Source organism: Canis lupus, chromosome 12, assembly GCF_011100685.1.
Source record: "Canis lupus familiaris isolate Mischka breed German Shepherd chromosome 12, alternate assembly UU_Cfam_GSD_1.0, whole genome shotgun sequence".
NCBI lineage: Eukaryota > Metazoa > Chordata > Mammalia > Carnivora > Canidae > Canis > Canis lupus.
This window is the reverse complement of record NC_049233.1, coordinates 41,419,485-41,433,136: the sequence shown is the minus strand read 5'-3', so window position 1 is coordinate 41,433,136 and position 13,652 is coordinate 41,419,485. Positions and strand designations below refer to the sequence as shown.

The 13,652-nt window shown below is 34.4% G+C and overlaps 1 protein-coding gene across 4 annotated transcripts in view; it reads right to left on the bottom strand.

Annotated features, from left to right (window-relative positions):
• Positions 1 to 1,409: 1,409 nt before the first annotated feature.
• Positions 1,410 to 13,652, bottom strand: part of BCKDHB (branched chain keto acid dehydrogenase E1 subunit beta) — a 214,935-nt gene continuing 202,692 nt past the window's right edge. For 2 of the 4 annotated variants that reach the window (XM_038554608.1, XM_038554605.1), the window contains 2 exons: positions 3,571 to 3,719; positions 1,413 to 1,712 (listed from right to left, as the gene is read on the bottom strand). In XM_038554608.1, the coding sequence (XP_038410536.1) occupies positions 3,579 to 3,719 (141 nt within the window). In that variant the 3' untranslated portion in view covers positions 1,413 to 1,712; positions 3,571 to 3,578. Of the gene's footprint in view, positions 1,713 to 3,570; positions 3,720 to 13,652 lie in introns of those variants that run through there. The other 2 variants (XM_038554606.1, XM_038554607.1) reach the window with 2 other exon arrangements.

The window sequence follows — 13,652 nt, the reverse complement described above, 5'->3', positions numbered from 1 at the left end:
ATCACTAAGGGAAAATTCTTACAAGGCCAGACATATAGAAAAGATTATATTAAAAAGATACATTTGGCAATTAACTGAAACAAGGAACTTTAACTAAAATCATAAATAGTACCAACTAAAAAAGTAAGTTCTGCTAAAACGAATATCTTTGAGTAGGACCCAGAATAGGCCACGATGGGGTTGACTACTGTATGTTTCCCACTCTGCTAGACTGACCACATGAGGCAAGAATTCCCTTCCCTGCAAGGATGCCTTATGACTCTCATGGACAGCGAAGAAAAGCTAAAGGCCATCCATTTTAAACTCAGAATCTCCTGTATCATAAGCCAATCGGACTCCCTAAATGTTACCCAAACTTGATGCTGACAAATACATCTTTTCCCATTCTAGGATATACAGGTGTTTCTAATTTTTAAACCAAGGACAGGGCTTCATTTTTACCCTGACAAGTGCTCTGGTTCTTTACTTCAGCCCATTGCTACATAGAATCTGTGACAAAGGCATTCACTTTACCTCCAAATTTCTGGAAATCTACAAATGATACTGGAGATTTCTGTATCCTCCAAATAGCTGATAAAAGTAAATAAAATGCAGCTTTTTAAATTGTAGTTTTAAAGTAAAATAAACATTTGTAATCATAAGAATATAGCTATTTTGTCTTTATAGAGAAAGGAAAACACTCCATGGCCCTGTTTCTTTGGTTTTTCAGGAAGGTGGATCTTTCTGCTGGAACTGGTAAGAACTTTTCTGGAATCTATGGAAGGGGTGGCAGATCTACTAGCATCACCTGTGAGAGCCAGGCCCCCAGAGAGGAGGTGTTCTGGGAAGGGGATTCTGTAGGATATATACAGGCTGTTTCAAAACAAGATGAGGGGCAGAAGAGGCAGATTAAGAAATGAGGGGTCCTGGCAATGTCCCCAATACAGAAGCGTCCTCTTGCCAGAGCCTTTTAATGCTGCTCATGTTCTGCTTTTTTTATTTACAAATAAGTGGGAAAAGATACTTGCTTTGCAATATCATAGCAAAAACAAAACAAAATGAAACAAAAAAAATTGTAGCAAAAGCTTGGCCATTTTATAACAAAAGACAGGCTCATGCTGTCCATCTCTGAAAATTAGGAAGAGAGGCAGCAGCAAGGATGATCCTGACCCACCATGCTTTGGAGAAAAAGTGAGTATGTCCATCAGTGCATTTTGTTGAGACAAGAGGGAAGAATGAGGAAAAATATCGCAGAAGTTTCACCAACATCCAACTATCTTAACCATAAAGAACTATACCAAACATATTGAAGCTGAAAATCAGCATTTCTAAACATTTTAATTTTATTCAGATTTAATCAACAAGTTAATCTATTACTTTGATGAAAATTCTTTTAGCTAATGAAAAAAAAAAAAAAAGGACACACAACCTGAGGCCAATCTGATTTTGCTTTATTGAATACTATCCCACACCCAATATTTACAGATGTAATTAAATGGAATTTATAGGACTACCAAGTGAAACATTTTAAAAAGTTAATCTGAGACACTCTTAATGGAAATCATCAATTCATATGTGTTAATACAATAATTAATTTAAAATTTTCAGCCAATATCCAAGGTGGTTCAGTTCATAAAAACTCTATTTTCAAGAAGAGAGAAGTCTGAGGAAATAAAAAAAAATTTTTTTTTCAGAAAAATATTTCCGTATCTAGTCACAATCTTCCAGTTTTTCTGTAAAAGAAATCAATAACAATTATAGACATTCTGGCCACCACGAATTAAATATAGATTTCTCAGATGCATGACTATTCTCCTTAATGCCATATTTAGCTTGACACATAGAAAAACTATTCTTCTATCATGTTTTCATGATAGGCTTAAGTATTTTTTAGGTTTAAAAAGAAATATAGACCCAAATTTAAACCAGCACCTAAATACTATAGCCACGCGTTATTATTACCTTGGCTATCCATTATGCACAGTCCATAGAAGGAGCCAAGATGGACAACAAATATGGTATTTCTCTAACTAGTCATAAGTGTGACCTACTGTAGAAGCCAGTTGCTTTTATAGATATTAAGAGGATGCCAGATATACAGTATCTACCTCTGTATGTCTGAGAGAACGCCAAGGACATGTGGACTAATGGCCCGAACTTACATCTGCAACATTCTCAAAATAGAACTGCAAAAATGTGGGGATCATAGTGGCAGATGGGGATATTATTTTCTCTACCTATACAATTTAAAGATATGAGATGAGGTAGGTTTACTACTCCTCATACATAGAATTCAAGAATTATAGTATTTCTTATCTTTAAAAAGTATAGGCCTATGTTATTACACAGAACCTATTCTCCCCCTTTTCTTTGAAAGATGGTAGTTCTTGGGGCACCTGCGTGGCTCAGTGGTTGAGCATATGCCTTTGGCCCAGGTCGTGATCCCGGGGTCCTGGGATCAAGTCCTGCATCAGGCTCCCCATAGGGAGCCTGCTTCTCACTCTGCCTATGTCTCTGCCTCTCTGTGTCTCTCATGAATAGATAAATAAAATCTTTTTTTTTAAAAAGATGGCAGTTCTTCAAAATGTATTATTGTTGCTATTTTTAGACAATCTAAATATTAAAATGTAAATATGACATGTTAATATTAAAATATTAAATGTAAAATTCAATCCTATCTATGCATTTCAAAAATGCCAAGATAAAATGAAACAGCATGTCAATGCTAGCAACTTCTATATTAAAATTCTGAAAACTAAACAGTCTTTAATGATATTCATTTTTGCTAGAATAACACTGCTGAAGAGGCAGATAAGCATGGCATAGAAAATCATCATAAACAAATATCATTCATTATTCACAATTTAAAAACATTCAATTTCCAAAAAGGATTCTGGAAATGGTAGTGGCGCTGGATTTTTCTTTTAAGTAAAAACCTCCCTATCCGCAATAAATAGGTTTCCTGCTTAACAAACCTTTTTTTTTTTTTTAAATACAAAGGCAAATTTCATATAGTTTAAATTCATTGGAGTCTAAACTATTAGTGCTCAAAGGACCTTTATTTTTTTAAAGATTCTATTTATTCATGAGAGACAGAGAGAGAGACATAGGCAGAGGGAGAAGCAGGCTCTTTGCAGGGACTTGATCTCCAGACCCTGGTATCATGTCCTGAGCTGAAGGTAGTTGCTCAACCGCTGAGCCACCCATGTGTCCCAAAACCATTTTTAAATAACAGAAATTAACCCTATTCGTGAACAGTTTAGATAGCTGATAAAAATATAGAGAAATGAGGATAAAGTTGGAAGAGTGGAGTAAGGTGTATTTACAATCAAACCATGGTACAGAGCATCTTCATCTTCACTGATTACTCAATATATACATACATCTGTCTTATAGATATCAGATAAACATATACCTGATGCGTTTCTATTAAATGTAAATAAATTTATCACTGTAAATTTGAATTTTTTTTCTTAAATCCACATTTTGTTTCAGAAATTGCCAACACACTGATGACAATGGCTCTTGGTTAACAGCACATTCATGTGAGTGGCATATGCTAGCTTTCTCAAAAATGCAGAGCAGACTTACCAATACGGTCAATAGTTGATCATTTTTCGAAGGGCATCATAGCACTTCCATTTGTCTGGGATGTAGAATGGCTCAAAAATGTGAGGGAACGGTGTGTCATACCCACATACTCTTGATATAGGAGCCTCTAGATTCAGGAAGCATTCTTCCTACAGAGAAGAATACATATAGTTAACTTCAAGAATGTTTCTTTTTATTCACAGAGATGAAACATTTCCACTCAAAATGTAATTCTTTCTAAGGGCATTAAAATAATTAAGTATATTATAATGTAAAAAAAAAGTTAAAAAATAAAGTAACACACAGCATGTTTGACATGATCCCAATTTTACTTAAAATGTTTTTGTACATGCGTCTGCATCTATGCCTCCATACGTATCTCTTGTTTAAGCCTAACTGGGACTATACCAAAGACGTTGTCCTACAAATACAAATGTTATGCATGACAAAATCATAACAAAATGTTTATAGGAAACTCTGCAGCTTAAAATTAGTGGTGGTATATGTTTTCTCTTGTGTCCTGTATTTTTCAAATCTTATATACAATGGACATGCATTACTTTCTTAATAAATATTTCTAATTACTCTACAGTCAGGCTGAACTTCTCTACCAGTTACTTAACTGTGCTCTGCATTCTCTCATGGCCAAGCTTTTGTAGATGCTGATAGGTCCATGGCCAATTCACTGCCCAAAGCCCATCGCTCTTTGCCTGACTGATGTGTGCACATCTCTCAGATATCATGTTAGGAGTCACCACTGCCTGGGAATCCTTCCCTGGTGGCACTACTGATAAGAGGGGTTTCTGCCCTGAGCTCTTACGGTACTGCACTTGGCAAGATCCGCTGTAATTGCCCAGATATTTGTCTCTCCTGAGAAACAATGAACTCCATGAGGCTAGAGCTCTGAATCAAAAATGTAAACTACCAACCATCCTTGAAGAATTCTATAGGAAATTATCCTTAGAAGAAAAAAGTTATTCAGGTGACCAATTCAAACCTGAAAATAAAATTTTTAGAGAGTTAAAAAAAAATCTAAAGAGAGATATGTGATTAAACTATTCCTATGAAAATGATATTAACATTACTTTTCACAGCTATTACCTCAAATAAAATCTTAGGTTTCTGCTGATGGTTGCCAGAGGGGAGGTGGGTGGGGAGTTGGGCAAAATGGGTGACAGGGAGAGAGAAATGCAGGTCTCCAATTATAGAATAGTTAAGTCATAGGAATAAAAAGCAGAGTACAAGAATACAGGTAATGATACTGTAATAGTGATGTAATGGGACAGATGGTAGCTACACCTGTGAAGTAGCATGATGTATAAACTTGTCAAATCACTAAATTGTACCCTATAATGTTGTGTCAACTATACTTAAACCCCCCCCCCAAAGAAAAAACTGACGGTTTTTATGCCCCTATTTCTATATTACCTTCCTTTAGAAAAAGTCAGAGGTCCACCTTTCCTTATGTATTTTACTTAACTGTATTTTATTTTAATTTGCTTAACACAATGCTTTTTTTTACTTATTTAATTATTTTTAAAGATTTTATTTATATGACAGAGAGAGAGTAAGCACAAGTAGGGGGAGGGCAGGCAGAGGGAGAGGGAGAAGCAGGCTTCCCATGGGGCAAGGAGGCCAATTGGGGGGCTTGATCCCAGAACCCTGAATCATGACCTATGCCAAAGGCAGATGCTTAACCAACTGAGTCACCCAGGCACTCCTTAAGATTTTACTTAAATTCCAGTTAACATACAGTATAAAATTCATTTTAGGTGTACAATATAGTGATTCAACACTTCCAGGTATCACCAGGTGCTCATCCAAACAAGTACCCTTCTTAGTCCCCATCACCAATTTCATCCATCCCCCCTACCCTCCCTCCCTCTGTGTTCTCTAAAGTTAAGAGTCTGTTTCTTGATTTGCATCCATCTCTCTCTCTCTCTCTTTGGTCATTTGTTTTGTTTTTTAATTTCTACATACGATTAAAATCATATGGTACCTTTCTCTGACTTACTTCACTTAATATAATACTCTCTAGATCCATCCATATTGTTATAAATGGCAAGAAGTCATTCCCTTTATGGGTAAGTAATATTCCATTATATGTATATACCACATCTTCTTTATCCATTCATCAGTCAATGGATACTTTCCATAGTTTGGCTATTGTTATATTCTAAAATTTTCATTCAAGCAGAAATTTTTAAATGCAGGAATCCTGATACCTCATGTTTACTACCTATGCTCTGTGCATATTTCTTCAAGTGACAAACATAACAGGGCAGCAAGGGCCTGAGAACAGGACAAATTAGCATCGAAGAGATCCAACTAGCCATTTACAGTTGGATAACAACCCATAACCACTGCCCCCATAACCCCTATGATTTATAGTGTTGGTTTTTCTTAGCTACAGGAAATCTTCATTAACAACTTGAGAACACTACAAGAATTACCTAAGAAATTCCACTAATAAGCTTTTTTTTTAAAAAAAAAAGATAGATTGGTGGATTGTTTCTTGTTTGCAACAAATAATTTTAAAAGGATTTAAATTGTTGATATGGGATTAGCTCTGTTTTATTAGTTTAGTTGACACAGGCTGTTTTTCCATCTTCCCTGAATATGTACTCTTCATAAACTACCCATGGTCAAACTGTAAAGTACAGAAAATCAAAGGTAAAACATTTCACTAAATGCCCTTGACTTTACACTTTACACCTGTTATAAAATAGTGGAAAGCTGAGGCTACAACAAAATGATCTGCCAGTGTTTGTGAAAATGACTCCTTTTAACATAATGACTACCATCATCAAACTTTTTTTTTTTCCCCCAAATAACACTGCTCCTAATTCCTCAAGAATTTTACAATCACTCTTTACAAGATACACCTGTGTGTTTGCATGGGCACAGAAAAATGTCTGAAAGGTCACACTTGAACTAAAACTGGCAGTCACCCTCTGAGGCCAGGAGTTGCAAAGAGGTAGAAAGGACTCTACTTTATACCTTATATGTACTGTTAGAGTTTTTATGAAACAGTGTTACTTTTGTAATTAAATAGCATTGATATAAAAGAGTAAAGAATCACCTTCTTATGTGAATAAAAGTTACCATTTTATGTTAGTTTTGTAACTTTATATGTAACATTTCCTTAATTTGGAAACAATTACTATACAGTAAGTGGAATTAAAGTATTTTAAAGTACTGTATATAAGACATATTTTAAAAATCATGGAAGATAACAGAAAAATATGTTAACAGAGGACTATGATTCAGTTTTATAAGGATATGCCCTGACCAAATGATACCATTTGACATCCTAATTCTTTGCTAACTGAAGTATTTATTATTAAAGAGACTTAAGTTTTTACTTCCACAGCCTTGTGCTAAAACTTCTTTTAAAGATTTCAGAAAAAAAAAGATGTTCGGGTCAAGCAACTACACAGAGTGACTTCCTACTGAGTTAGTTCATATACAAATGATTTGTATGTCGCTATATGGTTCTTTGGGGAACCATCAAAACAGGGCATCCTTGTTTAACCTATTTTTTCATACAGAAGCTGTATACACACACACACACACACACACACACACACTTAAAAGGAATATTTGAATCTCATTGGCAGATTTATAGGTCAACATACCACATTAATCCTCCAGAAAATACATATCTCTATTATATACCATATTATGATACCATAATTACTATAGTAACCATGTACCCTGAATTTCCAAGACTGTCCAGATTAATCATATTTTTCTTTTCCTTAACTGTGTAAGAACACTCTTATTTTAAAAACTCTGATGATTTCTGATTTGGAAATAGTAATTCACATAAAATTAGGTAGAAATAATGACCTAATCCACAGGGTTGTGAGGATTACAGGCCATGTCCTCATAGGGGTTAATATGGGAAGTGTCAGTTTCTGGTCTCTCTAAGGAGCTTGTATGTGGAACCATTATAGATGTGAATGTGAGGTTCCAGAGCAGCTTACAGTCTAATATGTAACTAGGGACATCAGAAGGGAACCCATACAGGTGCCAAGAGAAACTTCTCTCCAGCTATTCATGGTCCAAAGTTTTGCCATGCATCCAGTGAAAAGGGAGTATAAATGAACCCTACTGACTGCAATCACTCAGTAATTCCTACATACATTTTGTTGTGGTGTGTGCTTCCACATAAATAATCAGATTCTTAAAGAGAAACAGATATTCCCTCCAAAAGACTGTTGTATGAAATTCTAGTATATGATATTCTAAATTTACTTTTGAATATCTTTTGGTCATTATGAAAATTTTCTTTCTAAAACAATGTTAATAATAGTACCCAGTACTTATGATGTAGCAAATGGTACATATATTTTATCTTGGTTAATCATTCTAACAAATCTATGAGGTAGGTATTATATTTCATTTCACAGATGAGGAAATCAAGGTGAAAGAACTTTCCCAGGTCAAACAGCTACATACATAGCCAATTAAGATTCCAACCTGACTACAAAGCCCATATTCCTAGTTATTCTTCTGCAAAGTGACTACTGAGGATAGTAATAACAGGAAAAACTCAAATAAAATAGGAATAAAAAGGAATGATGAAAAAGGCAGGCTGGGATTAGGTTTTAGAACAGTGCCTCAAGAGGTATGATGGGTTAAATTCAGTCTAAGACTCTTCAGTGTATATATAAGGAAGGTAGAGGCTGAGACATGTGAAGAAGTTGAAAGCACACACTTAAGCCTAGAAGTAACAGAGCAATAAACAGATGGTCCCAGGTCTTAGCAGCCTCCTGAGCTATCCTAAGCAATTTAAATAAGCATCAGGTTGTTTATATATTAGCCATCTGGGTTGCTATGCATATTATAACCAGAAAAGGAAGCTGACAATCTGAAATGACAATTCCATATTGTAAAAACCACAAACGCAAGCAACATAAATTCTTTATTTGCCTCTTTTCTGTAACAAAACAAAGTCTTACGTGTCTTATGGAAATTGAAAAGCACAGAGATCCTGTATATTTTTTAGCAGGTAAGAGGGAGTAAGTAAAAATTAATTACAAGAGGATCCATTACTATTTTAGGAAAACTAAAATTATCAATCAGTTTTTAAAAATTACATATGCTGCATTTATTCCCATGTTTTGGTGAATGTAATAAGATTATATACTGTGTATATGTAAGTATGTATATATGAGGGCTTTCGTGGGATCACTCAAGATCTCTCGGCACTTAACCTCATCTCCCCATTCAAGTTTTAAGTATATCAACCATAAATTCTCCCATCCCTATGTTGCAGAAGTCACAGCACTGAAATCAATTTCGGGCACACAACACTGTGGCTTTGGTCATTCTCCACAAATCTTTTCATTGTTTTTATGGCAAAGCTGTATAACATAATTGATACAGCATGGAATTTGGAATTCTATTTGAAGGGAATACTATGATTTAACTTGTTTTCCTATGATTTAACTCCTCAGAGCCTCTGGCTACTCTACAGAAAACTAGAGGTATTAAAAATTCTGCTATTATATTACATTATCCTATTGTCTTGTAACTCTATTTTGCTAAAGGTCCATTCGCCTCTCCAGATTGTGCAGTAGCGTATAAAGAGTACCTACTTTCAAGCTTGACATAACATAGTGCTCAATAATTGCTAGGTGTTTGCTTCCCTCTTAAGATTCCAAGTTACAATAAACACAAGGTGTTTGAAATTATAGATTAAATCATCAGTGAGGAAAAGATTCTGGTACACGGAACAGTCAACACTAAGAAGTAACATCCCTTATAGCACTGTGTCTGAACAGCTATGCTTTATTGGAGACCTACTAAGCCTTAAAAAATGTAAGGAAATGCCAATAATAAGTAAATGCTGTATAGGAGGAAGGAGGGAGGGAATCACTGAGGTTAGGAGCAGCCCGGCTGCGCACAGGCCTCAGGGAAAGGGAGGGTCCAGGTGCTGCCCCCTGGTGGGCATCAGGGAGCCTGGATACCAATTGCCAGTTCCTGGGGTCACAAAGACAGATCCTGGGGCTAGGTGAGGAAGCAAGAGGTCTGGAAATGGTTTAAAAAAAAAAAAAAAAAAAAAAATCTACCTCCCCTCCCCCCAAGGCACAAAATTTCCAAGCACTGCTACTATATAGCAAATTAGGCTGTCAGTTAGCTATGGCTGGCTACAAGTAAAAGAGCCCAACATAATTGCATGTAATCAAAGCATACATACTTTGAAAAACAGTCAAATAAAAGACCACCACTCTGTATCATTTATTTTTAAAGTAATCATTTTGTTTTTGTTTCTTAGTTCAAGGCAATCCCAGGCTCGAATTTCTTTCTGGGAACAATTTTGGAATAATTTTTATTCAGTTCTTCTAATGACAGAAAGTTGGATACAGCCTATTGTGTTAAGACCACATATCACCTTGAGTTAGAAAGTTATGAAGAAAAGTTTAAAGTGAGATAAGAAAACCTAGGTCTTTTATATATGTTCCTACTTTTTATAGCTGATATGGGCTGATTAAATTACTTAATTTTTCCTGAAAAACATATTTTTCTAAACATTTAATGGAAAGTCAAAAAAGCAGGACATTATAATGGGACATACCTCACAAGTCAAAATAGGTACACATTGCCTACAGGGTTACCTGATAAATCAAAATTCACATTCCTCCTGGGAACAAGGAGAAACAGCAGTTCACAACTTAATTTCAAAGTAATAGCTCAGAAAATGGATTTGTAAATTATTTTGCAAGCAAAAAAGTCCAGAATACATCATATAATCATATGCTGCCAATAAACCCATTTAAACTATAAGAATATATTTTGTTTCTGAGGGAGGACAGAATGGGGGTAATAAATTAAGCTATAAATGTAATGAGCACCAAATAGACACAGAGATCACAGAGTTATCATTTCTTCTCTAGGAGAAAAAAAATTAAGAAATGATTTGTGGATGTGCTTAATTTTAAACCTAAATTCCAATACCATTTAGTCCTAATTTAGTTAAACTATTAAATTAACTATAAAACAACAGAAATCTTGCTTCTAAGTTCAATTAGTTGTCTAGAGGTCATAATGAGCAGTGCAAGAGTTAAACTCTAAAAATACAAAAAAAAAAAACAAATAAACAAACAAAACCCAATATACCAAATGTTGTAAACCTGATAGTTATAAAGTCAATGAACTTAGAGACTTATATTTTGATTATAAGTTGAATAGTCTTATCTATGTAAGGCTAGACATCCCCCCAGTTCCCCGATACTATCAGATTATATTTGTTTTAAATTTGTTTTAAATCTGCCATGAAACATGCCCATAGCCAAAACATGAGCTTTAGCAGATGAGAAAAAAATGATTCTGGTGCCTTGAATCACACTTCCTTAGCAAATGAGTCACAGAAACCTGTGAAGGCACCATGCCAGCAGCTCCAAATTAATTTCATTATTGAATTAAGTAAATACAACTTTTACTAATGTAAAATATGATTTTTCATTTAAGCTAATCATTTAAATAGTATGTTATCATGTTTTTAAAACTTAGCTTTTTAGAAGACATATTAGGCTATATCAATTTTCTACATAGCACAGACCTATGAAATTAATTCTTCAGGCAGCACAGTTCCTAATCTGCCCTCAAACATCAGAGCTATCTTTATTTTATTTTTCTGATACCATATGCACATGAGATGCATTCAACAAATACTTGGTGATATGAAGTCTCTCACTTTTAAAATACAGTTGAACCAGTGTAACTAAGTGAAACAGTATATGAATAATATAATTTTATCCAGCTTTCTATAAGACCTAAAACATTACAGTCAAGCCCAGCTATTTCAGCAAAGCTTCTATATAAAATCATGGTCTTGACTAAATTAAAAGCTGAGCTCTCTCTCATTTAACTTCACTGAAATGTCTTCTGTATCTGAGGACTTTAAAAAAAAATTCCATCTCTCCCTCTTTAATCCAAATTACTGGCAATCTGGTACAATTTTTGTTTTCTGCAATTTCTTTAGCTAAAGAATGGAACTGAATTCCAAATTAGGATTTTCATTTAAATTCAAATTCCAGATTTAAAATGGAAGCTTATTTTCTGAAGTTAGAAATATTATTTCTGAACTAAATGGGTTCCCCTGGATATAGTTTGGCTACCTAAAACAAAGTTGGAGTATGATATTAAAACATGTACAGAAATGATTCATGGCTCAAAGTCTATAGTTGTGTTAAAATATAAACATGTTAACATATAATTATCTATGAATCTCAATAGATAAACTGTAGAAACTGAAGTAGAACAAATTTTAAAATCAAAATATTTTAAAATCAACCATTTATTACATAATAGGAATTTTTTATCCTCAGAATGATGGTTTTTTAAATTTCACTGTTTTAAAATCAGAAATAAGTGAAAGTAAGTGATAACTCATTTCTATAATTTATAATGTTTTATCTAAGATCACTTTTTAAGAAAGTACATAGTGTTCATTATTGCCTTGGGACTATATTAACTACTTTATAAACACTAATTCGTTTTGCTTTTCATAAAAACTAAATTAGCAACCACATAGGTAAAACTCACACCCCATCCAAACCACTTAGGTTTTCCAGGTAAAACCTGTAAAGGTTTGGTTCTGCTTTTGAGCTTTCCCCCAGATAGTCTTGAGCTGTGACCCAAACTGCCGCGCCACTTTCACCTGAAAAGCACGGTGAGAACAGCAGCCCAAAAACAGTCCTTTCTTCCTTAAATCTTCTTGCAAATAAACATCGTATTTATTTGCAGCACTTAATCTCCAAAGATATCCTGAGGCTTTACAAGTTCAAAAGCTAAAGTTAAAATTCTTTTCAGACATACTATGGGCAAATTCTGACATTATAATGTACTATGGCTACAATGCTTTTGTTAAAACAATTTATATTCAATAGAGAGGGGAAAAAAAGGCAATGCTCTCAAATTTCCACAGACGCTGAAGCTCTCAAATTTTATAGTTCAGAATTCTTCCCTATAGAAGCAAGCATCGGCAGCAGCAAAGTTTGAAAGTGGAATTTCCTGAGAATGTGGGTGCATAATGATAAACATAAGCGACGTGCAGCACTGGGTCATCTCATGAACAAACCTCTCTCTGTCAGGTAGGATTCTTGCTTTTGTATTTGCAGGAAACTTCAAATACTCCTATTAAGCAACTTTCAATGATCTGACAAAACATTTGGTTTTTCTGATTGTTTTTTTCCATAAAATTATTCCTATAGCATTCTAATCCCACCAAATGGTGCTCGGGAGGCAGAAATCAATTCTGGCTACAGCAACCTGATGATTCTTTTGTCTCGTGACACAGGAAATATATTCTTGTAGGATTTGGGGAACTGAACCTGCACTAGAAAAATTTCTATTGGGATTTGCCACTGTCCCAATTTTGCAACCTGATTTTAATTTTCCAGACTAATCACAAAACGAAACTACTTGAATAAAGTGATTTCCCCTTATCTGACACCATCTTTCTAAAAAAGTTTGAGAAGCTGGATAAAGAAATGAGGGCTAAACTAGCTGCTATTTTATGAATGATCTCTTGTTACAATATAAAGTTTATTTTTTGTTACTGCTTTTTCTTTCTCTTTAAGTGTCAAATTTCTAGTTTGTGTTTGTGCATAAATACTAAACCAACTTGCTAAATGTAAAAAAGGCAAGGAAAAGATCAACTTTATCTACATAATGCCAAAAGAGATATGTCAATGTTTTTATTGAAATTAAACACACTTTTTTTAAAGTTAATCTTGGGTGTCATAGCAACACAGCCTTTAAGCTTGGTTTTGCTGAATGAATAAATCAGACCAAGTTGTTTTTCAGCAATTTAATTCTGGTGACTAGATCACTATAATTTCACTACTATTTCTGCACAGCAGAAATAAATGTTCTAAGGCTATCACCAATTATTAGGGAGATCTAGTCAAAATTTTGTTAATTGGATCCTAGTAGTAGTAGCACTCCTGAAATTTAATAATTGAACAAATTAACAAAGGAAACAAGTTTTTGGCAGGAATCTCTGACCTAAGTAAGAAAAGGCTTGTTAGTGCTCTCATTATTTACATGTAGATGACTTTTGCTAATAC